At 65.9% G+C, this 19,260-nt stretch overlaps 1 protein-coding gene across 6 annotated transcripts in view; it reads right to left on the bottom strand.

Moving 5' to 3' along the window:
* KIF1A (kinesin family member 1A) overlaps positions 1-19,260 on the bottom strand; it is an 85,244-nt gene that overhangs the window by 15,233 nt on the left and 50,751 nt on the right. For 2 of the 6 annotated variants that reach the window (XM_055402907.2, XM_055402909.2), the window contains exons 26-37: positions 12,708-12,826; positions 10,988-11,073; positions 10,263-10,401; positions 9,982-10,150; positions 9,757-9,847; positions 8,298-8,416; positions 7,508-7,563; positions 6,600-6,708; positions 6,330-6,396; positions 6,126-6,210; positions 3,385-3,490; positions 1,368-1,394 (exon numbers count right to left, since the gene is read on the bottom strand). In XM_055402907.2, coding sequence (XP_055258882.1) covers positions 1,368-1,394; positions 3,385-3,490; positions 6,126-6,210; positions 6,330-6,396; positions 6,600-6,708; positions 7,508-7,563; positions 8,298-8,416; positions 9,757-9,847; positions 9,982-10,150; positions 10,263-10,401; positions 10,988-11,073; positions 12,708-12,826 — 1,173 coding nt within the window. Of the gene's footprint in view, positions 1-1,367; positions 1,395-3,384; positions 3,491-6,125; positions 6,211-6,329; positions 6,397-6,599; positions 6,709-7,507; positions 7,564-8,297; positions 8,417-9,756; positions 9,848-9,981; positions 10,151-10,262; positions 10,402-10,987; positions 11,074-12,707; positions 12,827-18,860; positions 19,122-19,260 lie in introns of all 6 variants that reach the window. The other 4 variants (XM_055402908.2, XM_055402910.2, XM_055402905.2 and 1 more) reach the window with 3 other exon arrangements.

Genomic DNA, 19,260 nt, shown 5'->3' with positions numbered 1-19,260 from the left:
TTCTGCAGCCTGAGCATGCCTCTGTCACACCGGCCTGGTTGTGGACACCCAAACTGGAACAAAACGCCCACAGCTCTGTGTGATCGTATTGATGGACTCATCAGGGAAACAGCCCCAAAGTCGGGTCCCCTCTGGGGATGAGCCCCAGAGCGCTCTGAGAACAGGCGGACTGCAGGTTGCAGCCGCCACGGCGGGCCCAGTTTGCTTGCAGGACCATCCAGCAGGTTGCCACCTCCAGGAAGCCCTCCAGGCTGCCCAAGAGGGGCAGGTCCCTGCTCTCTGGGCCCCGCAGGCATGTGACCCTCCTCGAGTGCAGCCTCACCGCAGGTCTTCCCTGACAGAGTCCCCGCCACAGCCAGCCGCCGGTCCCCAGGAAGGGCCTGATCCTGCCTCGGGTGCGCATGCCCTGGGGACAGGCTGACAGGAACCACAGCCTGCTGGCCACCCCTTGGGGCCTCAGCTAGAGCTGCCAGGGCACAGTCAGAGTGACCATCTGTCCCAACACATTGCAGCAGGCCTGACCTCAGCAGCTGGGCTGGTGACCCGCCCTCCGCCCTGGGCGCCACCCTGAGAAGGGGCAGGCACCGCCCCGCGCCCCACGCCCCTTCGAGGACCAGGCGTCCTCACTGGAGGCCTTCTGCTGCCACCTCCTCTTCCAGAACAGAGACCCCAGGGCACCGAGCTCCGGCCACAGTCCACAGGGGCCCAGAGCAGACCGCGGCCTCAGAGATAGGGTCCGTAACAGGGACTGAGAGGCCATCCACCGCAGGGCCTCCGGGACCCTGCACCCTGCTGCTGAGCCCAGAGCCCAGGTGGGGAAGGATCTCCGTGCCCGGCCCAGGAGCCCGTGACTCAGGGGCTGGTCCTGGGACCACCCGGGCGAGTCCGGAGCCTTGCCCTTCGCCCCTCACCACCCACCCACTTCCAGAAGGGCCAGGAGCCTGGCTGGGCAAGGGGCCGCACCCGGGGCGGCGGGGCAGAGCCGGGAGGGCTGGGCTGGGCCACGCCTGTCCACCCCCGTCCTGTGCCCACTGTGCACCCCCTTGCTCTCACTGTGCGGGGAGGGGGCTGGCCAGCCTGCATGCAGCGCCTGCTCCTGCTGGGGCGAGGGGGGCAGGGCAGGGCTGGGGGGAGCGGGAGGCCAGCCAGCGTCTACTGAAGCAGCCAAGATCAAAAGGAGCCACGGTGGGGAGGGTGACGGGGAGGAAGCGGTGAGACGGGGAGAGGAAAAAGGAGGTAAAATGGGTGGAGAGGACAGCAGGGACAGACGGGGAGGTGAGCGAGTGTGGAGGGGCCCGAAAGCTGGAATGAGGTCTCGGGGCTGTGGAGTGGGGGCAGGCTGAAATAACCAGGGGCACGGATGGTACCTAGGCATGTCCGAATCAAGAAACTGCCTGCAAAACACAAACAATCACAGGTTAGTGGGGGCGGGGGCCGGGGCGGGGACAGCGGCAGCAGAGCAGGCGGGGGGCAGTTCGGAGGAGCGTCCGCGGTGGGCGGCCCATCGGGAGCGGGGAGGCCGCACAGCATGGGGACCCTGAGTGGGGGTCGGGGCCACGGCGAAGCGGGTGGGCAGCCAAGGCACGGGGCCCAAGGCCAGCCTGGTCTCCTGGGGAGACTGCCTGCCCCGTCACCTGCGGAGCTCTGAGCGCATCAGCCGGGGTCCAGGGGACAGGAGGGCCCTTCGGGGGACTGCTCGGAGGCCAGCCAAGCCTCCACACGCAGCCTGCCTGGGGCCGCCCACTGAGGGGGTCCCCGAGACTCTCCCCGGCACGGGGCTCGGGTCAGGGCTGTGCTGGGGCCAGACAGGAGGAGGGGGAGCCAAGCAGGGCCAAAGCAGCTGCGGGCAGGGACTCTGGTCCGGGGCTTCCTGAGGCCCCCAGGGGCCCTGACCTCCGGCACTTGAGCTGGTCTCTCGTCCCGTGGTCTCCAGGGCACAGGCCGGGCCCGCCAGCGAGTGCTCTGACTTCCAGGAGCAGGGTGAACCTTAAAGCCCCACTGACCCGAGGCCCATCCCCCTAAGCCCCCGAGAATGTGCCCTGCAGCTACTGTGCCGGCCGGAGGACGGGAGCCCAGAAACACGGTCCCAGAGGTTCCCACACCCTCCTCCTCTCCCAGGTTCACGCCCCTTCTAACCCAAGAATCGAGGCATTGCCAGGATAAAGGGAGGGTCAGAGGTTGGGGGAACGCTGAGGTCATGCTCCAGGTCCCCAGGGGCACTCGGTGTTCCAGAGCCCTCCCTGGTGACACAGGTCCCCTCAGCCCCACCCCCGGGTCCCAGTCTCAGAGGCCCGTGTCCCTGCAGGCAACCCATGCGGAGGGCGCCAGGCCCTCTGCCACATCCCCAAGGTGTGTCCTCACGGCGACGGGCCTACCCGCACGTGCCGCACCCCTTTCCCGTAAGCCCAGCCTGCCTGTCACGGTGCCCCCACCCTCGAGAGAACACCCCCCCAGCATCCTCATCCAACCCTCCCTCCTCTGGACACGAGTGCAGGCTGCGTTTCCTCCGGAAGGTTCCGGGAAAGGGCTGGAACAGAGCCACGCCTGCCCCTGTGGGTCACTGCCCACTCTCCGGGGAGTCTGCGAGGAAGCCCAGCTCTGTCTGGACCAAAACCCTTTATCCTTATGGATCCAGCTCCCCTGGCAAAGGGGGCCCCACCAGCTCCAGCGCACCCAGCTCTCAAGACATTTCCTGCAAACACGGCACAGGAACCCATGGAGACGCCCATGGCTGGAGCTTGGGGTCAGCTCTCGGCTTCTGCCTCTTAGGCCAGGTTGAGCCTTCAGGACTCGGGAGCCCCCTCCCCATGTCCCCACGCCCCCAGAAAGCAGCGTCTCAGACAGAGCCAAGCCTACCGATGTCCCCCCAGGAGGGTGGCTCTGGCAGTGAGCTGTCCACCCCAGCCTGGCCCCCAGAGGCCTCTCCCCAAAAACTCCCAAGCCCGGAAACCCAGTGAGGAGGAGTGTGTGTCAAGCCATGCCGTTGGGCATACCCCCACCCCGGGATGCCAGACCACTGGCCAGCTCGACCCTGAGCTCCTCCAGGACCCTGGGCCGCAGGGAGGATGCCTGCCAAAGGGGACATGTGCCCGCAGCAGCGTGGCTGGGAAATCCGGCCCATTCACCTGCCCACTGCCCCATGCTGCCTCCCGCCCACAGGAGTCCTGAGAACAGGACCCAGCTCCTCTGCTGGCAACGCCCGCGTGCCCCTTCATCAGGTGACCGAGCGACAGCTCACCAGGGGCCCCTCCCTGCACCACCTCCTGGAGGGCCAGGAAGAAGGGCCTGGAGAGCTCAGGGCCCAGTGCAGCCGGGCAGGCCAGGTAGGGGGCTGAGAACACACCCAGGCCTCCTCAAAAGAGTGCTGACCCCGAGCGGACTCACCGGTCGTCCTGGGCCGGGCAGATGTATCCAGATGAGAGGATGCTGAGCGACAAGATGTTAGGGTCGATCAGGGACTCGTCCGTTTCCGGGGTGTTTCGGATGCGACCTATAGAAAGCGGGCCAGGCCACACATCACTTCCCAGGAGGGCAGGCGGGCGCCAGGTCCCCGCTCTCCACCTCTGCCTGGGCAGGAGCCTCCAGCTACTAGGGCATGCCACAGGGCTCCCCACACAGCCACAGGAGCAACGCCAAGTGGGGCGGGGAGGCCCACGCAGGGTCTGCAGCTGGAATCAAGACTGCCGGGAGAAATACCAACAACCTCAGACATGCAGGTGACACCACCCTAATGGCAGAAAGTGAAGAGGAACTGAAGAGCCTCTTGATGAGGGTGGAAGAGCACAGTGAAGAAGCTGGCTTGAAACTCAGCATTCAGAAAACTCAAGATCATGGCAACTGGTTCCATCACTTCATGGCAAACAGATGGAGGGAAAGTGGAAACTGCAGATTTTATTTTCCTGGGCTCCAAAATCACTGTGGATGGTGACTGCAGCCACAAAATTGAAAGACCCTTGCTCTTGCCCCTTGGAAGAAAGGTTATGACAAACCTAGACAGAGTATTAAAAAGCACAGACATCACTTTGCTGACGAAGGTCTGTATGGTCAAGGCTATGGTTTTCCCAGTAGTCAAGTACCGACATGAGAGTTGAACCATAAAGAAGGCTGAGCACCAAATAATCTATACTTCTGAACTCCAGTGTTGGACAAGACTCTTGAGAGTCCCTTTGACAGCAAGGAGAACAAACCAGTCAACCCTAAAAGAAATCAACCCTGATCATTCACTGGAAGAACTGATGATGAAGCTGAAGCTCCAACCTTTGGCCACCTGATGTGAGGAGCCAACTCTTTGGAAAAGACCCTGATGCTGGGAAAGACTGAGGGCAGGAGAAGAAGGGGACGACAGAGGCTGAGACGGGTGGATGGCATCACCGACTCAATGGACGTGAGTTTGAGCAAGCTCTGGGAGACAGTGGGGGACAGGGAGGCCTGGCGTGCTGCAGTCCACGGGGCCGCAGAGCCAGACGCGACAGTGACAGCACCACCAGCATGCAGGCTCTGCAGCTGCCCACGGCGCTGCCCATCGGCGGACGTCCTCCCGCTGCCCGAGTGCTGAGTGTTGGCTTCTCAGCCACAGATAGGTTCCCCACCCCAGCTGACAGGCTCCAATCACCCAGCCTGGGACCCACAGGCACTCCCACTTGTTGGAAGAGGACATCTTAGCAAGAGGAGAAGGAAAAAATGTTTCCTCTCTTTTTATACTTAAAAAAGAGAAATACTATCTGAGTCAAAAATGTCTCCTTGCAAGGGCTATTTCCAGGGCTGTTTCCAGCAAAGCCTTCTAAGAAGCCTGTACTTGTGGTGGGGGCAAGGGGGTGACGCTGCCTATAAAAGGCACCAGAACTGCCAAGAGTCAGGACTCCCGCCTGGCGCCTCCGTTACCCACTTCTTGCCTGAGTGCATATGCTTAGTCAGACAATCCTGTCCAACTCTGCAACCCCATGCGCTGTAGCCAGCCGGGCTCCTCTGTCCATGGGGTTCTCTGGGCAAGTATACTGGAGAGGGTTGCCGTGCCCTCCTCAAGGGGAGCTTCTTACTCTTATAATGATGGCTAATTTGATCACTCTGCCTCCTTCAGGAATAAACAAGTAGTACTGCGTTTTCTTTCTTAAGTCAGAAAGGAATCACTGGGCCTCTCCCCCAGACCACATCTGCAGCAGGGGTGTATGCACTTGTTCTGCTGTTCTTCTGATTTGTGTGGAAATAAGACACGGAACAGCTAAAATGAAACGTTGGTCCTGGGGCCCCCAGAACCCTGCGGGCTACGATCCTGACCTAGTGACGCAGGACGACAGGCCCCCCTCACATCCTTGCTTCTACACCCTCAGAGCCACTCCCCAGCCCCAGGGACACTGCCCTGGAGCTGATGCCCACGGCCACAGCAACGCCTGGGGCGAGGCCTCGGAGGTCCCTCAGCTCCAGGGCCGTGGGGTTGGGAGGCAGCTTCATGCTGAGGACGGACAGCAGTCCATGGGATGGTGGTTCCTGTCTTTGAACAGCAACTGGGAAGATAGATTCTTTGCAAAGAGTCAGCAAAGGGAACATTTCCAAGGCAGAAGAGTTCATGGCAGGAAGTTACAGACCGAAAGCATCAAAGCCCCTGGCACTCTGTGAGCTGAACTGGGTCCCCTCAAAGAGATGTGCTGTGGTCCTGACCCCCAGAGGCCCAGAACGTGACCTCATGTGCAAACAGGCTCTTGGCAGATGGAAGCAGTTGAGACGCTGTCATGCTGGACTGGGTGGGCCCTCATCTAAGTACCCAGGCCCCATGAAGACAGAGGATTGGGGTGACGCATCCACAAGGGCTCCCCACAAACCACCAGAAGCTGGAGCGGGGGAGGAAAGACCTCCCCTGGGGCTTCAAGCTGCTGACACCCTCATCACAGGACTTATCCACAACGCAACGGGATGAGCTTCTGTGGTTTCAAGCCATCTGGAGTGCGGGACTTCCTCACGACAGCCCTAGCAAGCTAGCGCGGTGATTAAACAGAAGGCTGGAATCACCCGAGTCCGCGCTTCTCTTCGGGTGAGGGGCTGAGACACAGAGAGGCAGGCGAGCGAGGCCGGAACCACAGCAACGGGGGGGGCCGGGTCTGGGGCGCTGCCCCTCGCCCGACCGCACTCACCCACCACTAGCTCCCGCACTTCCTTCCAGCGGATGTGGCTGCCCGTCTCATGCAGCAGGGTCACGGTGATCCGTCTCTGGATGCCCTGCCGGGCACCAGGGGAGAGGACTAGGTCAGCCGGCCCTCTGGCAGGGTGGGGCGGGGTGGAGCAGGGGTGGGGCCGGGGCAGGGCTCGGGGCAGGCGGGGCAGCGAGGTCTCCGCACCTGGTGGAGCAGGAAGGTCCCCATGCACGGCATCCCGCCGCGGTGGTCCACCACTGCCGGGATGTAGCTGGGAGAGAGGCGGCAGGGCTGAGGGCGTGCCCGGCCCCGCCCCGCGCCCACAGCACAGACAGACAGTCCGGCAGACCCCGGCCCCGCCCCGCGGGCGGAGCGGGCAGGGGAACACCACCCGTTGCCCCAGGCCCTCCCAGCCCCATACATCCCGTGGACCCCCGCCCAGCCCCGCGCTGGCAGCACGGGCTCGGGACTCACTCGCCGTTGGCCTCCAGCTCGCAGATCTCGAAGTAGACCAGCAGGTCGTACTTGCAGTGGCAGGGGCCTGGGCAGGGTCGTGTCAGCGTGCTGAGCTTGGTGGCCGGCACTGGGGGGACAGGGAAGAGACGCGGGTGCAAACTGACTGTTTGCGGCTGAGGGTGCGCAGATGAGGCGGGGAGCAGACCCCCAGCAGTGGCGAGAACACCGCCCTCCATGGAAGTGACTGGCAGGCTCCACCCCGGGACACAGACGGGCCTCTGCCACCCCAGGGGGCGGGCGTGACTGCGGCTCACCCATGCCAGGCGGGAGGAGGGCAGCCCCATGTACCTGGGCACAGGCAGTGGCTGGAGCCACACCTGCTGAGGCCCCACGACCTGCCCAGGACCCCTCGGCCACGCCAAGCACCTGCTTCCAGCACAGAGGCCCCAGCCCTGGGTCCCCTGCCCTACACGTGTGGCCGCTCCCAACACACAGGCTCCGTGCCCTGTGTGCCCAGCCACCTCTGCCAACAGCTCCTCCGCTATGGGTGCCAGGCTTGGGCTGACCTCCCAGGGCCCTTCCTCCAGGGACCTCCCGGGCTTGCCCACCTCCAGTCTTCCCCCCGGGAAGCAGCTTCCGGGCCGGCCTTTCCTCTCAGACCGTGTCCTTCCTGCAGGTTCAGTTCACAGGGCCCGGCCCCCCGGGAGCCCCCAGCACTCATCCCAAGCCTTGGGCAGCCTCCCGGATGTCCCTCTGTGGCCCCGGCTCTGGTACAGAGTCCTGACTTCATGGGGCCCCCAAAGGGCCAGCGGGCAGGCAGGGTGGTGCCAGAATGCTAGGGGGCAGGGATGCCCCTGCAAGACTGCACTCGGCTGAGGGCAGCCGGCCCACACAGGCATCCCTGTGCCTGGGAGAACCCCACTTACCTGGCTTGGACAGCGGCATGACCCGTGGGAAGTGGCGGCGAGAGGGCCTCAGGGGGCTGTGGGGACAGAGGTGGGGAGAGTGACCGGAGGCCGGTGCCCCTCCCACGGGGCCTGGGAAAGACCTGATCTCTGGCCTCTGCCAGCCAGGGAGGGGGCACCCTAGAACCTGAGACCCCCCAGGAAGCTCCAGGAGGCCCCGGGAATCCAGGCAGGCCCCTCCCGTCCCCAGGACAGGCAAGCCCTGGAATCAGTCCCTCCGGCGTGCCCTGCTAACACTCGCCCTGGGTCCCACACGTCAGCGCAGAGAGCGCCCGGAGGCGGCAACAAAAGGCCCCACCACCCCCAATGCCTGTGGGCTGCTCTCCCCACACATGGGGGGACCCACCCTGAGAGCCCCAGGCAGGGGAGAGAGCAGGGCCAGTCGCCCCCGTCCCTCCTGGGCGGGCAGAGGACTCGGGAGCAGAGCAGGGGGTTGCACCTGCCCCTGCCAGCCCCGTGTGGGTTCCCTGGGCCCCGGGACACGACCAAGGTTCTGACAGTGACCCTCTGAGACCCCTCCTCAGCCCCGCGGGGCCGTCTCTGACCCTCCCCCTGTACGGCCGCAAACGGGGAGGTGTCAGCGCGGGGGGTAGGGGGGAGGCACACGGCTCCACAGCCAGCACACCACGCCTGTCCAGGGCGCAGGTCAGGCCTGCCAGCCGGAGGGAAAAAGCTCCGATCCCCTGTAGCAGACCGGCCCGGTCTTCCCGCTGACCCGAGCGCATCCTCGCGGAGGGGCGGGAATGCTGACCTGAGCACGTCCTTGCAGAGGGGCGGGAACGGGTGCTGCTGGTAGTGCCCGAAGACCTCGAACACGAGGGGCTGGCTCTTGATGTACTCGATGAAGGACCTGGTCACCTCCACTGCAATCTGGTCGGGGGGCGGGACGGACAGTCAGGGAGGGGAGAGCTCGGCCTCCGTGGAGCACCCGGCACTCCCGGCCCAGACCAGAGAGCCGGGGGCTGACCTCACCTGGGTCTGCCCAGCCTGCTCCTCCACACACCCTGTGGACCGGCCACTGAGGGCCGGCCCAAGGGTTCTCCCCACAGGACTGAAGGGCTGAGGGCCCCTGCGCCCAGCTGCTCTTTCAGACCACAGGGCTGGAGGACGGGCCTCTGCTTCCCGGTCTGACCCGCCTCAGGCTCTCGTCCACTCGCCCGGCGCGGTGGGTTGAACTATATCCCCCTCCTCCCGCCAGCCCCCCCCCACCTGCATCCCACGCGTTGAAGCATGTGCTTTAGAGAGGGGTTTCCACAGAGGCGATCGAGCTAGAACAAGGCGCTGGGGACCCCACAGGCCCGCGCGGGACACGACGTGAGGATACTGGGGAAGGCGGCCGTCTACGAGTGTGTGGCAACTGGTTCTCATCACGGCCTCAGAGGGAGCGCGAAGCCCACCAGGCTCTCGGGCTTAAGCCTCCGGGGCTGCGAGGTGGGCAGCCCCTGGTTGAAGCCCCTAGGCTGAGGGGCCTTGCGGGGCCACCAGGGAAGGAATCCACGCAGTGCCCTGGCAGAGCCGGCCCCACCTCCCTGGCTTAGGGACCACCCGAGCCCTCATCCCCGAGGGGCAGGACGGGCCACAGTCCACAGGGCCCTTCTGAGCCAGGCCGGGGTGGCTGCTCAGGGCACGCCCACAGCTCAGGTCCAACTCACACTGGCCGGCTGGGGCCCCGAGGCCTGATGACCCAGCGGCTTCGGTCAGGACCCTGCTTCCCTGCCTCACAGCAGACAATCCCCTGCTCTCCTGATGGCCTAGCTCGAGTTGCAGGTTGAACCGTGTCCCCCTCGTCTGCCAGTTCTTCCAGGCTGGGGGTTCCCTGGCCTCTCCAGCTTTTGCCTGGGCATCCCGTGGCCCTCCACGTGCCCTGCCCTGCCCCACCTCATCCCCAGAACCAAGCCAGGGGGGCCTCACTGGGCCCCCAGACCCTTCACAACCACATCTGGCGGAGGCTGCAGGGGCCCTCGGGGGCTCTGGGCTTCCCCCACCCCCAGTCTTAAGTCCCCCAAAGTCCCTACTGCCCAGCAGGAGCACACGTGCCCCCACCTGGTACCCGAGGCCCTGTGTCCTCATGTCCAGCCCGGGGGTGGTGCTCAGGAGAGGGAGAAGCTATGACCGACTGAAAGCAACTTGAGGGTTTCAAGGAGGCCTACAGAGCCGAGGCCCCGGGAGGGGTGGGTCACGGCAGGGGGTCGGGGGCCCTGAGGACGTACATTTTGGACGTGGTAGAAGCCGAGCGGGGGCCCCCTCCCCGTGTTCTTCAGGGGCTCCGTAGAGAAGGCTTCGTCATGGCGATGGATGAAGCTGCGAACCGGGAGGAGATGCTCAGTGGGTGCGGGGCCTGGGCACGGGCACCTCAGCCTCCAGGGGCCACCATGTGTCCCCGACCCCCTGCGCCTTGCGAAGGCGCACCCGCACAGTCTGGGTACGAGGCTCACTTGAACTGGCAGAAGATGTCGGCGTATTCAGCGGAGATGCTGGACGCCTGCAGGACGGTCACGCGGAAGGTGAAGGTGCTGCCCAGGCCGAGGTGGTCCAGGGCGGCGTCCAGGGGCCCGTCCAGGGCGGCTTTCTCGGGGCTGTCCAGGAGGCCTTCTGGGGTCACCGCTGCTGGGAGCCAAGGGCAGAGGGGCATGGAGGGACCCGAGGGGCTGAGCCCGGGCTTGGGAACTGGCCCGCAGCACGCGTGCCGGCCAAGAGGCGGGCCGCGGGGACCCACCTGAGCAGGTGTTGTTGTTGACCTCGTCGGCTGAGGGCCCGGAGTCTGCAGCCTGGCCCTGGCCTTCCACAATCCGCAGCTCCTCCTGGGAGGTCCCTGAGCGGGACATGCCCGCCCCAGGGCAGGACTCGGCCTGGAACTGTGCAGGTGGGGGCGGGGTCGGACAGAGCGCTGCCGGGGACCCTGAGCGCCCACCCAGGCCCGCTCCTGCTGTGGGTGTACCCCTCCCCAAGCCTCGTTCCCCAGGTTCTCAGGGCTATGCTAGTCTAGGAAGCGGGAAAGGAAGGTGGAACATGTCTCTGGGCTTCAGCTCTGCCCCAGCCCCAGCCAGGACCCCACCCTCAGCTCCACGCCCACCCAAGCCAGGACCCTGCCCTCGGCTCCGCCCCCTGCTCCCCCACCTGCCCTGGGCAGGAGGCAGGGAGACTCTCCTAACGGCTTTCAGGGCTGGCCCGGGCCCCCCACCAGTTGCCCACATGGCCCCCATCGCCCCCACCAAGGGCCCTCCCTGCACTGCTGGACGCCCCGTGCCCCTCCTGTGAGGCCCAGCACTGAGATCCCTCTGAGAGGGACTGGGGGGCCCTGGGCCCAAAGCCTCAGAGGACCGAGGTTCAGGCAGCTGCCCAGGCCTCTCGCCCGAGGGCAGGAAGACGCCGTCCTCCCTCTTCCCTCAGGCCCCGCCAGGCTGGAGGCCAGTCTGGTGGCGTCCGTGGCTGCACCACTACCTTCTCGAAATGCTGGTCGTCAAAGGAGATTTTGGCTGTTCCTGACTGGCGGACGCCAGAGCCGTAGTCAGGGGCCTCCTCGTCGGCTGAAACAGGACCGAGCAAAGGGTCAGGCCCAGCTTGTCTCCAGATGGGAGAGGACATCCAGGCCGAGCTCTGGCAGGGCGGACGCGGGAACCAGGTGGGGCTCCGACCCACCTGGGGGCTTCCAGACACGGCTTCCAGACACGGCCAAGCGGCCCTGAATGACCAGGGCGTGTCCCAGGCACCCTGACCGCCCACCTCCGCTGCCCCAGGGCCCAGCGGCAGCCACGTCGTCTGAAGGGACCACAGCCGCTCTGAAGGGACCATGAACTCCACCTTGTCAGAGCCAAGCTTGCTACCTCTGCCCTCCCAAGTCCTGCCCCCAGGCTCAGCGGCTGCGGCAGAACCCAGGAGCCTCTGGACTCCCTTCCCCCTCCCCGTCACGCAGCTGGACACTCAGCACCCCACACATACTCACAGCCCCTTCTTCCCGGTGTGCAGGGCTCCCGACTGCCTGGGACAAAACCCAAAGCCTTCTTCTGCCGCCTGAAGGCCCCCAGTTCTGGCCCCTCCAGGCCCCCAGCCCCCAACTCTAGCCACTCTGGCTAGACACCACTGCAGGAGACTTCACAGATGCCAGCGGGTGGGGCCCTGTGGGGGTGTGACCACCACCAAGGTGTCCACCCCGGCTGCCCCAGGGCCCAGGGCTCTAAAGCCAGCCCATCCCCAGGCTCCCCCTTCTCAGCCGTGTCCCCAGGGCCCTCAGCTGGAGGAGCTGGAGAGAGTGCTTGGGATTGTGGGGAAGCGAGAACCCGGCACAGGGGTCCAGACATCCAGAATGTGCTTACACAGGCCACCCAGTGGGAGAGCAGGCCCCCCGTGCTGCTCACGCTCCGTGCCTCCCAGGCCCAGCCTGGGCCCTCTGCAGCTGCACCCAGGGTGCCTGGGCCAAGCCTCAGGGAGGGGAGGAAGAGGCCCGATGAGCCACCGGGGGCTGGAGGCGGGGAAGGGAATACTGGCCATCGCAGCAGAGGGACCCTCTGGCCGAGCGGTCCCCCACTGTCCTCCAAGCATCTCTCCACACTCCTTTCTAAGAAGCTTCACAGAGGACCCACTTTCAGAGGAGCAAACCCAGCAAACCCGAGGCCCTCCTTGGGGTGGCTGTCCCCAGCCCGGAGGGGCGGCCGGGAGGGGACTGGGCAGTGAGGTGCGTCTGCCTCTCAGTGGGGGGCCGGACCAGCTGGCTGGCATTGGGGAAGGGCTCACAGCCTCTGGGGACACAGGTCAGCAACTGAGTGTCCATGTGCTCCAAAGTGGGGAGTGCTGGGGAGTCGGGAAGGCTGGGGGACCGAGGACTGGAATCTGCACACCCGTCCTGGGGCTGAGACTGCAGTGGGGGCTTGGGGGGGGGCACTTCTGCACCAGGCTTGCTCTGCAGGCTGCCTGGTGGGGGCCCTGAGCCAGAGGGGGCTCAGCCAGCCCCCTGGCTCAGCCCACACAGTCCTGAAGGCCCCAGCCGACCAGGAAGAGCCCCAGGGGCCCGAGCTGAGCACTGGGCAGCAGGGCTTCTCTCGCAGGGAGAGATGGAGGAGGCTGGCTGCACGCAGACCACCACGTGAGGCCTGTGGAGGCCTCACCCTGCCCGGGGGGCCCCACTGGAGGAGAGACAGACCCGGCCCAGGCCGTCCGCACGCACCTGAGATGGCCTGGACGGCCACGCGCAGAAAGCCCTTCACCTCGCCCTTCTCGCTGACGACGGCCACGCGGTGCACCAATGGCACGGGGTACAGCAGGTTGCTGAGGTACACGAAGGCCCTGGGGGAGGAGAGGCCGCGGTCAGAGCCACCCGCCGGGCACCGCGCCGGGTGGCGGCAGAGGTGGTAGGGCAGGCTCACGACACGACACTGCACATGACACTGCAAAGCAGAAGGGAGCGGGCAGCCAGGCGGGGGCAGGCGGGGCGGGGGCAGGAGCGGGAGGACGCGGAGGTGAGGGGGCGGTCTGAGCAGAGGACAGCGAGGAGGAGGGTTCAGCCTGCTTCAAGGAGGATGACCGGGGACGGCCTCGCTGACCTACGACCCTCATGCTGGGGCCGATGCCCCCCGTCTCCCCTGCCCGTTTCCCAGGGGCCCCTGACACTTGCGGACCCCACAGAGGCCCTCAGATGGCGAAAGACGGCTCAGAGGTCCCTGTGAGCCTCTCCAGGAACACAAGAGGCGAGAGGTCCGTGACGTCAGTCAGGGCCTGGGAGGAGGGCTGAACGGAGCCCCGAGGACGCCCCAGATACTGCAGCACTGCCTGGCACGGCCCCACCAGCCCCAGGGCCCAGAGGCCCCCTCTCCCGGCAGCTCAGCTGTGCACCTAGCTAGTGCCAGGACAGGCGGGCCAGAGGCCACATCACCCCGTGGTGCCCCCTCCCTGAGCCGGTCGACCTGTGAGATCTCCTAGGCAGCGGAGGATGGAGCCTGTGCTGCTCCACGGGTGGGCAGGTGGCATGAGTACAACCCCCTTCCTTTCAGGGCACCCTCCTTGCAGGGGACACCCCCCTCATTGGGGGGATCACCCTCCTTGGGGACATACCTTCCTTGAGGTGTGTACTCCTTGGGAGGGACCCCTCCTTGAGGGAGCATCCTGGTTTCCAGCCCTGCTCTACCCTTCACTCCAGCCCAAAGGCACGGACCTGGCAACCCTGAGCTCTGGGGGTGGGGGAGTTCAGGGTGTGGTCCTGGATGGTGGGAGGTACTGAAGAGGAAATGCAGGGGGTGAGGGGGCCCAGGTGGGGACGGAGGTATGGGAAGCTGAGCTGGGAGCCCGGGCACTGGCCTGGGTGGGGTGGGGACACTCGGGGACAGGAAAGCTGCGTCGCCCGTCACCCCGCCCCTCATCCAGGCTGGGGTCCCCACTCGATGTGCCGTGGGCACAGGCGGGGGGCAGGGCTGCCCCCAGGGCCCTGACTGCAGGCCCTGCGTCCCCTCTCCGGTGGGCTCCGAGCCTGGCCACTGCTGGCCTTCGCCCGCCGGAGGTCAGGACTCTGCACGCCATCCTCGCTTGTCCGTCAGCTCTGCCTCGAGTCACTCTGAAACTCATCGCCCGGCCCATCAGCCCTGGCCTCCCCCTTCCCCCACGGCCTCCACGGCTGCCAGAGGGGACCTGAGACCCGAGCAGACCCCACCTGCCACGGCCTCCGAACTCTTTGCATCCGACAGGAGCCCCAGCCCCTGCCGTGGGCCCAGCGCTGTTCTGGCCTCACGGGCCCTGTCTGTCTGCTCCCTCTGTGCACGGCCACCCACATCTCAGCCTCCGGGCCGCTTTCTGCACAGCTCTCCCCGTTGGCCCGAATTTACCAATAGGCCCAACCTCTGTTGACTGGTTTTGCTTTCTGGGCCCCCAAAGGCTGAGCTGGGCCCCAGGCGCCCCAGGGTGCGGCCTCCCAGGGCCTGCCACTGCGGCCTCCCGGCCCCCCAGCCTCCCGGCAGGCGGAAGCCCCCTCCCCAGCACAGCGCCTGAGGACACCCCCCAGCCCGTCCCTTCAGTGCGCTCTCTGCCCGACTGGGGGTGCGTGGGCACTAAGGCCCACTGCCCCCGCCACCACACAGGCAAGCAGAAGCCAGCAGGAGACGCTGGAGCCCGTAGAATGGAAGGCCTTGCCCAAGTCGCAGAAGGCATCGCCCAGCACCCACCGCGGGGAGTGGGCTTCCCCTCCCTGGCACCTGGGCTCCTGGTCCAGCTTGTCTGACGGAAACTGGGGATGGGAGCTGGGGGCAACCATGAAATGAGGTCCAGAAGGGGAGGAGCAGGGGCAGGACCCTGGCACAGAGCCAGCTCTGCTCCCCTGAAGCCCAGTCACCCCTCCCTGTCCCAGAGGGCTGAGGGGACTGGGTTGGGCAGCCCCCAGCTGCAGGGCCCTGTCAGCGCTGCCCTCCAGCCCTGTCTGCCCCTGGGCATAGCCTGCTGCAGAAAGCAGGGCCGGGAGACTTCCGGGAGCCCCAGGCGCTGGGCGGGGCAGGATGGGGAGGGCTGCCCAACCCCCTGCACCCTGCAGGGACCCACAGGAGGACCCACGGGGAGGGCACGCTGCCTCGGGCTGTGGGCTAGTGAGGGCACGATGCCTTCCTGAGGCAGAGTGTCAGGCTGTCCAAGGGATACCAGCCAGGGGGGCCCACTAGGCTCAGGCCGCCTCCTGGAGGGCTCGGGGGCAGCCCCCCAGGCGCTGGCTCCCGGCTCCCTGATGGCCTCTCGCAGCCCCCTGCAGGGGACCCAGGACCACCCCGAGGGGCAATGAGGGAAGGGAAGGTCAGCCCTCCTCCCTCCTGAGCCCACGGAGGCCAGGCCCTAGGCAGTCCAAGGCAGAGCACTCGGCGGGCCGACCCAGTCACGGCAGGCCCGGGGCAGGCGGGCGTCCCCGCTCCCCCAGGGCCCCGGGGCTGCACACGCCCCCTGCGGTCTCCTGGGGCACCTCCTGCTATGGGGCCCACGCATCTAAGGGGGCCGCACCCCGTGAGTCCTAAGGCTCAAAGCACCCCACTGGCAGCCTGCCACCAAAAGCTCCAGGGGAGACCGTGCGTGACAGCCCCTGAGGGCCCACCTGGGCTGGCACTGGAGCCCCCAGCACCGCGGGGCAGTCGGCTGGGGTCCCCTCCACTCACATCTCAACACGGACGCTGGGGCTCCCTCCCCAACGGAACGCCTCAGCTGGACTGGGGGCATCATGCTTCTAGGGGAGCAAACACAGCGCCAGAGATCCAAGCGGGGGTGCTGGGGCTGGCGAGCTACGGCTTCCGCGCCCTGTCTCACAGGTGGAGACGGAGGCCCGAGAACAGCAAGGCTGGGGGCAGATGCTCGGCTGGGGCGGGACCCCAGGCTGGCTCCGGGACAGCTCCCGGCTGTGGACACTGCACGCCATCGCCCCACGGCTTACTTAAAGTTCCTTAGGTATCAAGTCTTTCCTGATCTCACGAGATCTCCTCGTGCCAGAAAGGAAAGAAAACCCAGATGCTTAGGGTATGGTAAATGGCAGGGCTGGGGGCTTCGAGGGCCCCCCTAGTTGGAGATCGGGGTTTCCCAGAGAAAAAACGCCTGGAGTCCAGGATCACGCTCGCCCTCCCTGAACCTCACTGCTGGCCGTGGGGGGGGCTGGTCCCCACACTCCTGGGGGCACCAGGCAAGTTCGCACACAGGTCAGACGCAGCCCTGGGTGAGGGTGTCCAGAAGGCACGGCGGCCTGGCGGGACCCTCTCTCCTCCTTGCTGCCCCTTGCCCCGGGATGGTAACACTGCCTTCACCCAGAAGGGCCCCCCAGGTCTGGCAGCCCCTGCCCCTGGTGGCAGCACCAGCCTCGAGGGCAGGGGGCAGGAAGACCCCAGACCCCCCAAACTGACCAGGACGGGAGAGGGTGGGGCCTGAGGGGTAGAGGCTGGGCCCTCCAGACGCCCAACCAGACAACAATGCCCCCCACCCCAGGGGCCGGAGCAGCCCAGCCCTGTCAGGAGGACCCCGCTGGCTGCGGCACGCCCACCCACACACGGTGGCCCAATGCCTTGATGGAGACCATTCTGGCTGGGCGGCTTGGCCCTCAGAGAACACCCGACTGGGGGCTGGGAGCTCAGCCTCACCAGCCCAGACGGCACAGAGTGGACACGGCGGGTCAGTGCTTTTCCACCCAGAGTCCTGGATCCTACACTTGGGGAGGGGGCACCTGTCCTCCTTCCCTGGGACCGTCCATCCCAGATGGTCAGCCCCTCGCCCTCCTCTCTCGGCGGCTCCCCTGCCCACCCTTTTTCTGAGAGCGAAGGTCCAGGCGGGGAGGATCACGGGGGAGACTGAGCTCACAGGCCCACCCCTCCTACCCCAGGACCAGCCCACCCCACCCCCAGCACAGCGGCACGCAGGCTGACCCTGGACTCGGGGAGGCCCCTGCCGGGACCCTGTGCTCAGAAGCGAGGGCACCTTGAAGCAGGCTGAGACCCGCCGGAGACGGAGGGGGCCGGGGCGGAGCGTGGGGGAGCGGAGGAGGCAGCGCTAACCACGAGATTGGTGAGGTGCAGACGCATGCTGGGGCCACGGAAGCCTTTCCGGAGGGAGGCAAGAGTGGGCGCCCCCATTTCGCTTAAGCTTTGGAGAGAGAGCCAGCGGCTACCAGAAGGATAAAGGGAACCACACATGGGTCCTCCTCAGGGCTGGGCCTGCACAGCTGCTGCGCGGGAAAAGCCAATTCTTGCCAAACCAGAAAAATCAGGACGTTTCCAAACGAAGCCCCTCGCAGACGGCCGCGTGGGGAGCTGGCCTCTCGCGCGGCTTTGGTTTTGGTTGTTTCGTAACATCCCAGATCACGGGGGGGAGTGTCGGAAGGACCCAGCTCTTTCTGGCTGAGACTGCAAGAGCCCACCCCCATTTCTCCTGGTGACCCCACACCTGCCTGACACCCGGCTGCCCTGGCCCTTGTGGCCGGGCTTTCTGAGAGGCCTGCATGGGGCCAGCCCCGGGGGTCACACCTTCGCTTGGGTCGGTGGGGCAGGAAGCTGGGCTGGGGCATCTCAGGAGAGAGCCAGGGGGCCATCAGCCCCCACTCAGGGAGACAGAGTCAGAATAAACCCTCAATTCCCTCTAGAGAGCCTGCTTCCTTCCCAGAGGAACCAGAGAGGCTTCCACTCCAGCAGCTGCACCAAAGGGCTCCCAGAACAAACCCCGTTATCTGGGGACCAGCCTCGGCACTGCTTCCAGCACTGGTGCTCCAAGGTCAAGACTTCCAAAACCTCCCTTCAGCCAAGCCCAGGAAGCAATCCCAGACTCCTACAAAGGCTGCCATTAAAGCTGTCTTCCAACTTTACAGACACACAGAATGTGTAAATTCAGTCCCTGTGAGCCGAGGTTTCTACTGCTACAGCTGGGTTTCTAGATCTTCCCTTCTTGCTTCTGTCCCATGGTGATAAAAACACAAACGGACTGTACTTGCCCCATCTGCCTGCAAGGCGAGCCCCGTGCCCTCTCCTGTACCTGGTCTCTCTCCTGTCTAGAACCCTTAATCACTGCCTCTCCTCCACAAAGGGCACCTCCCTGGACAGCCCAAGGCCAAGGGCACATCTGAACGTCAGGACGGATGGGGTGTTCTCCATCTTAGATGGAGACTAGCTTGGAGAGAGGCCAGACTGCCCAGGGCTTCAGAGGGAGGCCCTCCCACTGCCAGGCTTTGCCCTTCCTTCAATCCCCCCTGTGCCCCCCGACGGCCTCCTCCAGGTTCTGCTCCTCTCGCCATGATGGTGGCTGGGGGGCACTGGGAGCAGACCTGGACCCTCCGTCTCTTTTGGAAAACAGCAGAGGGAGGAACAGCTGCCTCGGCTGGTGGGCGAGGGGGCGCAAGGATGCCTGCCCCCACTTTTCCAAACATCCTGAGGCCCCTGCATGGGGGTGGGGGCTCACCCTGGGGTTCTGGAGGCCTCTCTGCGGAGACAGGCCCCCCTGGGGTTCTGGAGGCCTCTCTGCGGAGACAGGCCCCCCTGGGGTTCTGGAGGCCTCTCTTCGGAGACAGGCCCCCTGAGGTTCTGGAGGCCTCTCTGCGGAGACAGGTCCCCCTGGGGTTCTGGAGGCCTCTCTGCGGAGACAGCCCCCTGCGTGGAGCCTGTGCCCCAGGATGTCCTGCCTCTTCTGTCACTGGGCCCCTCCCCTCCCCGGCTGGGCCTCCCCAGGACGGCCAGGGGCGCTCTTGCGGCCTCACTCGCTCCCTGGGGGAGGCCAGCCCCTGCCTGGCCCCTGCGCCGGGGCGGCGCCCTGCGGTGGTCCACCGTGCCCACAGCAGTGCTCCTGAGCAAAAGAGCTGGTTCCTTCCCAGCATGCCGTCCTCAACCTCACCAACCTTCCTACTAAACTGAACAGGGGGGGCCGGTCGTAAAACGGGTCCCGGCCGTCGCACAGCACGTGCTCCGGAAAGACGTCGTCCTCCAGGTCCGCCTCCGCCTCCTCCTCCTCCTCCTCCTCCCCCACGCTCTGCTCCTCGGCAGGCTCGGTGGCGTCGGAGTCGGGGCTCGAGAAGGTGGGGGAGGGGGTGAGAGCAGCCATGCGCTCGCTCATGCATGTGTTGAGAAGAGGGTAGCTGTTGCAGCCAGAGACGACCGAACTGGGGTTAGTGCGACAAGACAGAAAGAGGTTAACACCGGCTCCTCGGGGCGGTCGCGTGCGGCCCGGCCGACGCACAGACCGCCAAAGGCACCACCTCCAAACACGAGGTGGCCCAGGGCGCGCCGTCCCCAGGCGTG

Source organism: Moschus berezovskii, chromosome 4 (genome assembly GCF_049115385.1).
Source record: "Moschus berezovskii isolate FMDL1 chromosome 4, NW_MosBer_1.0, whole genome shotgun sequence".
Lineage (NCBI taxonomy): Eukaryota > Metazoa > Chordata > Mammalia > Artiodactyla > Moschidae > Moschus > Moschus berezovskii.
Note: the sequence above shows the minus strand (reverse complement) of the source record. Positions and strands in the feature narration are given on the sequence as shown.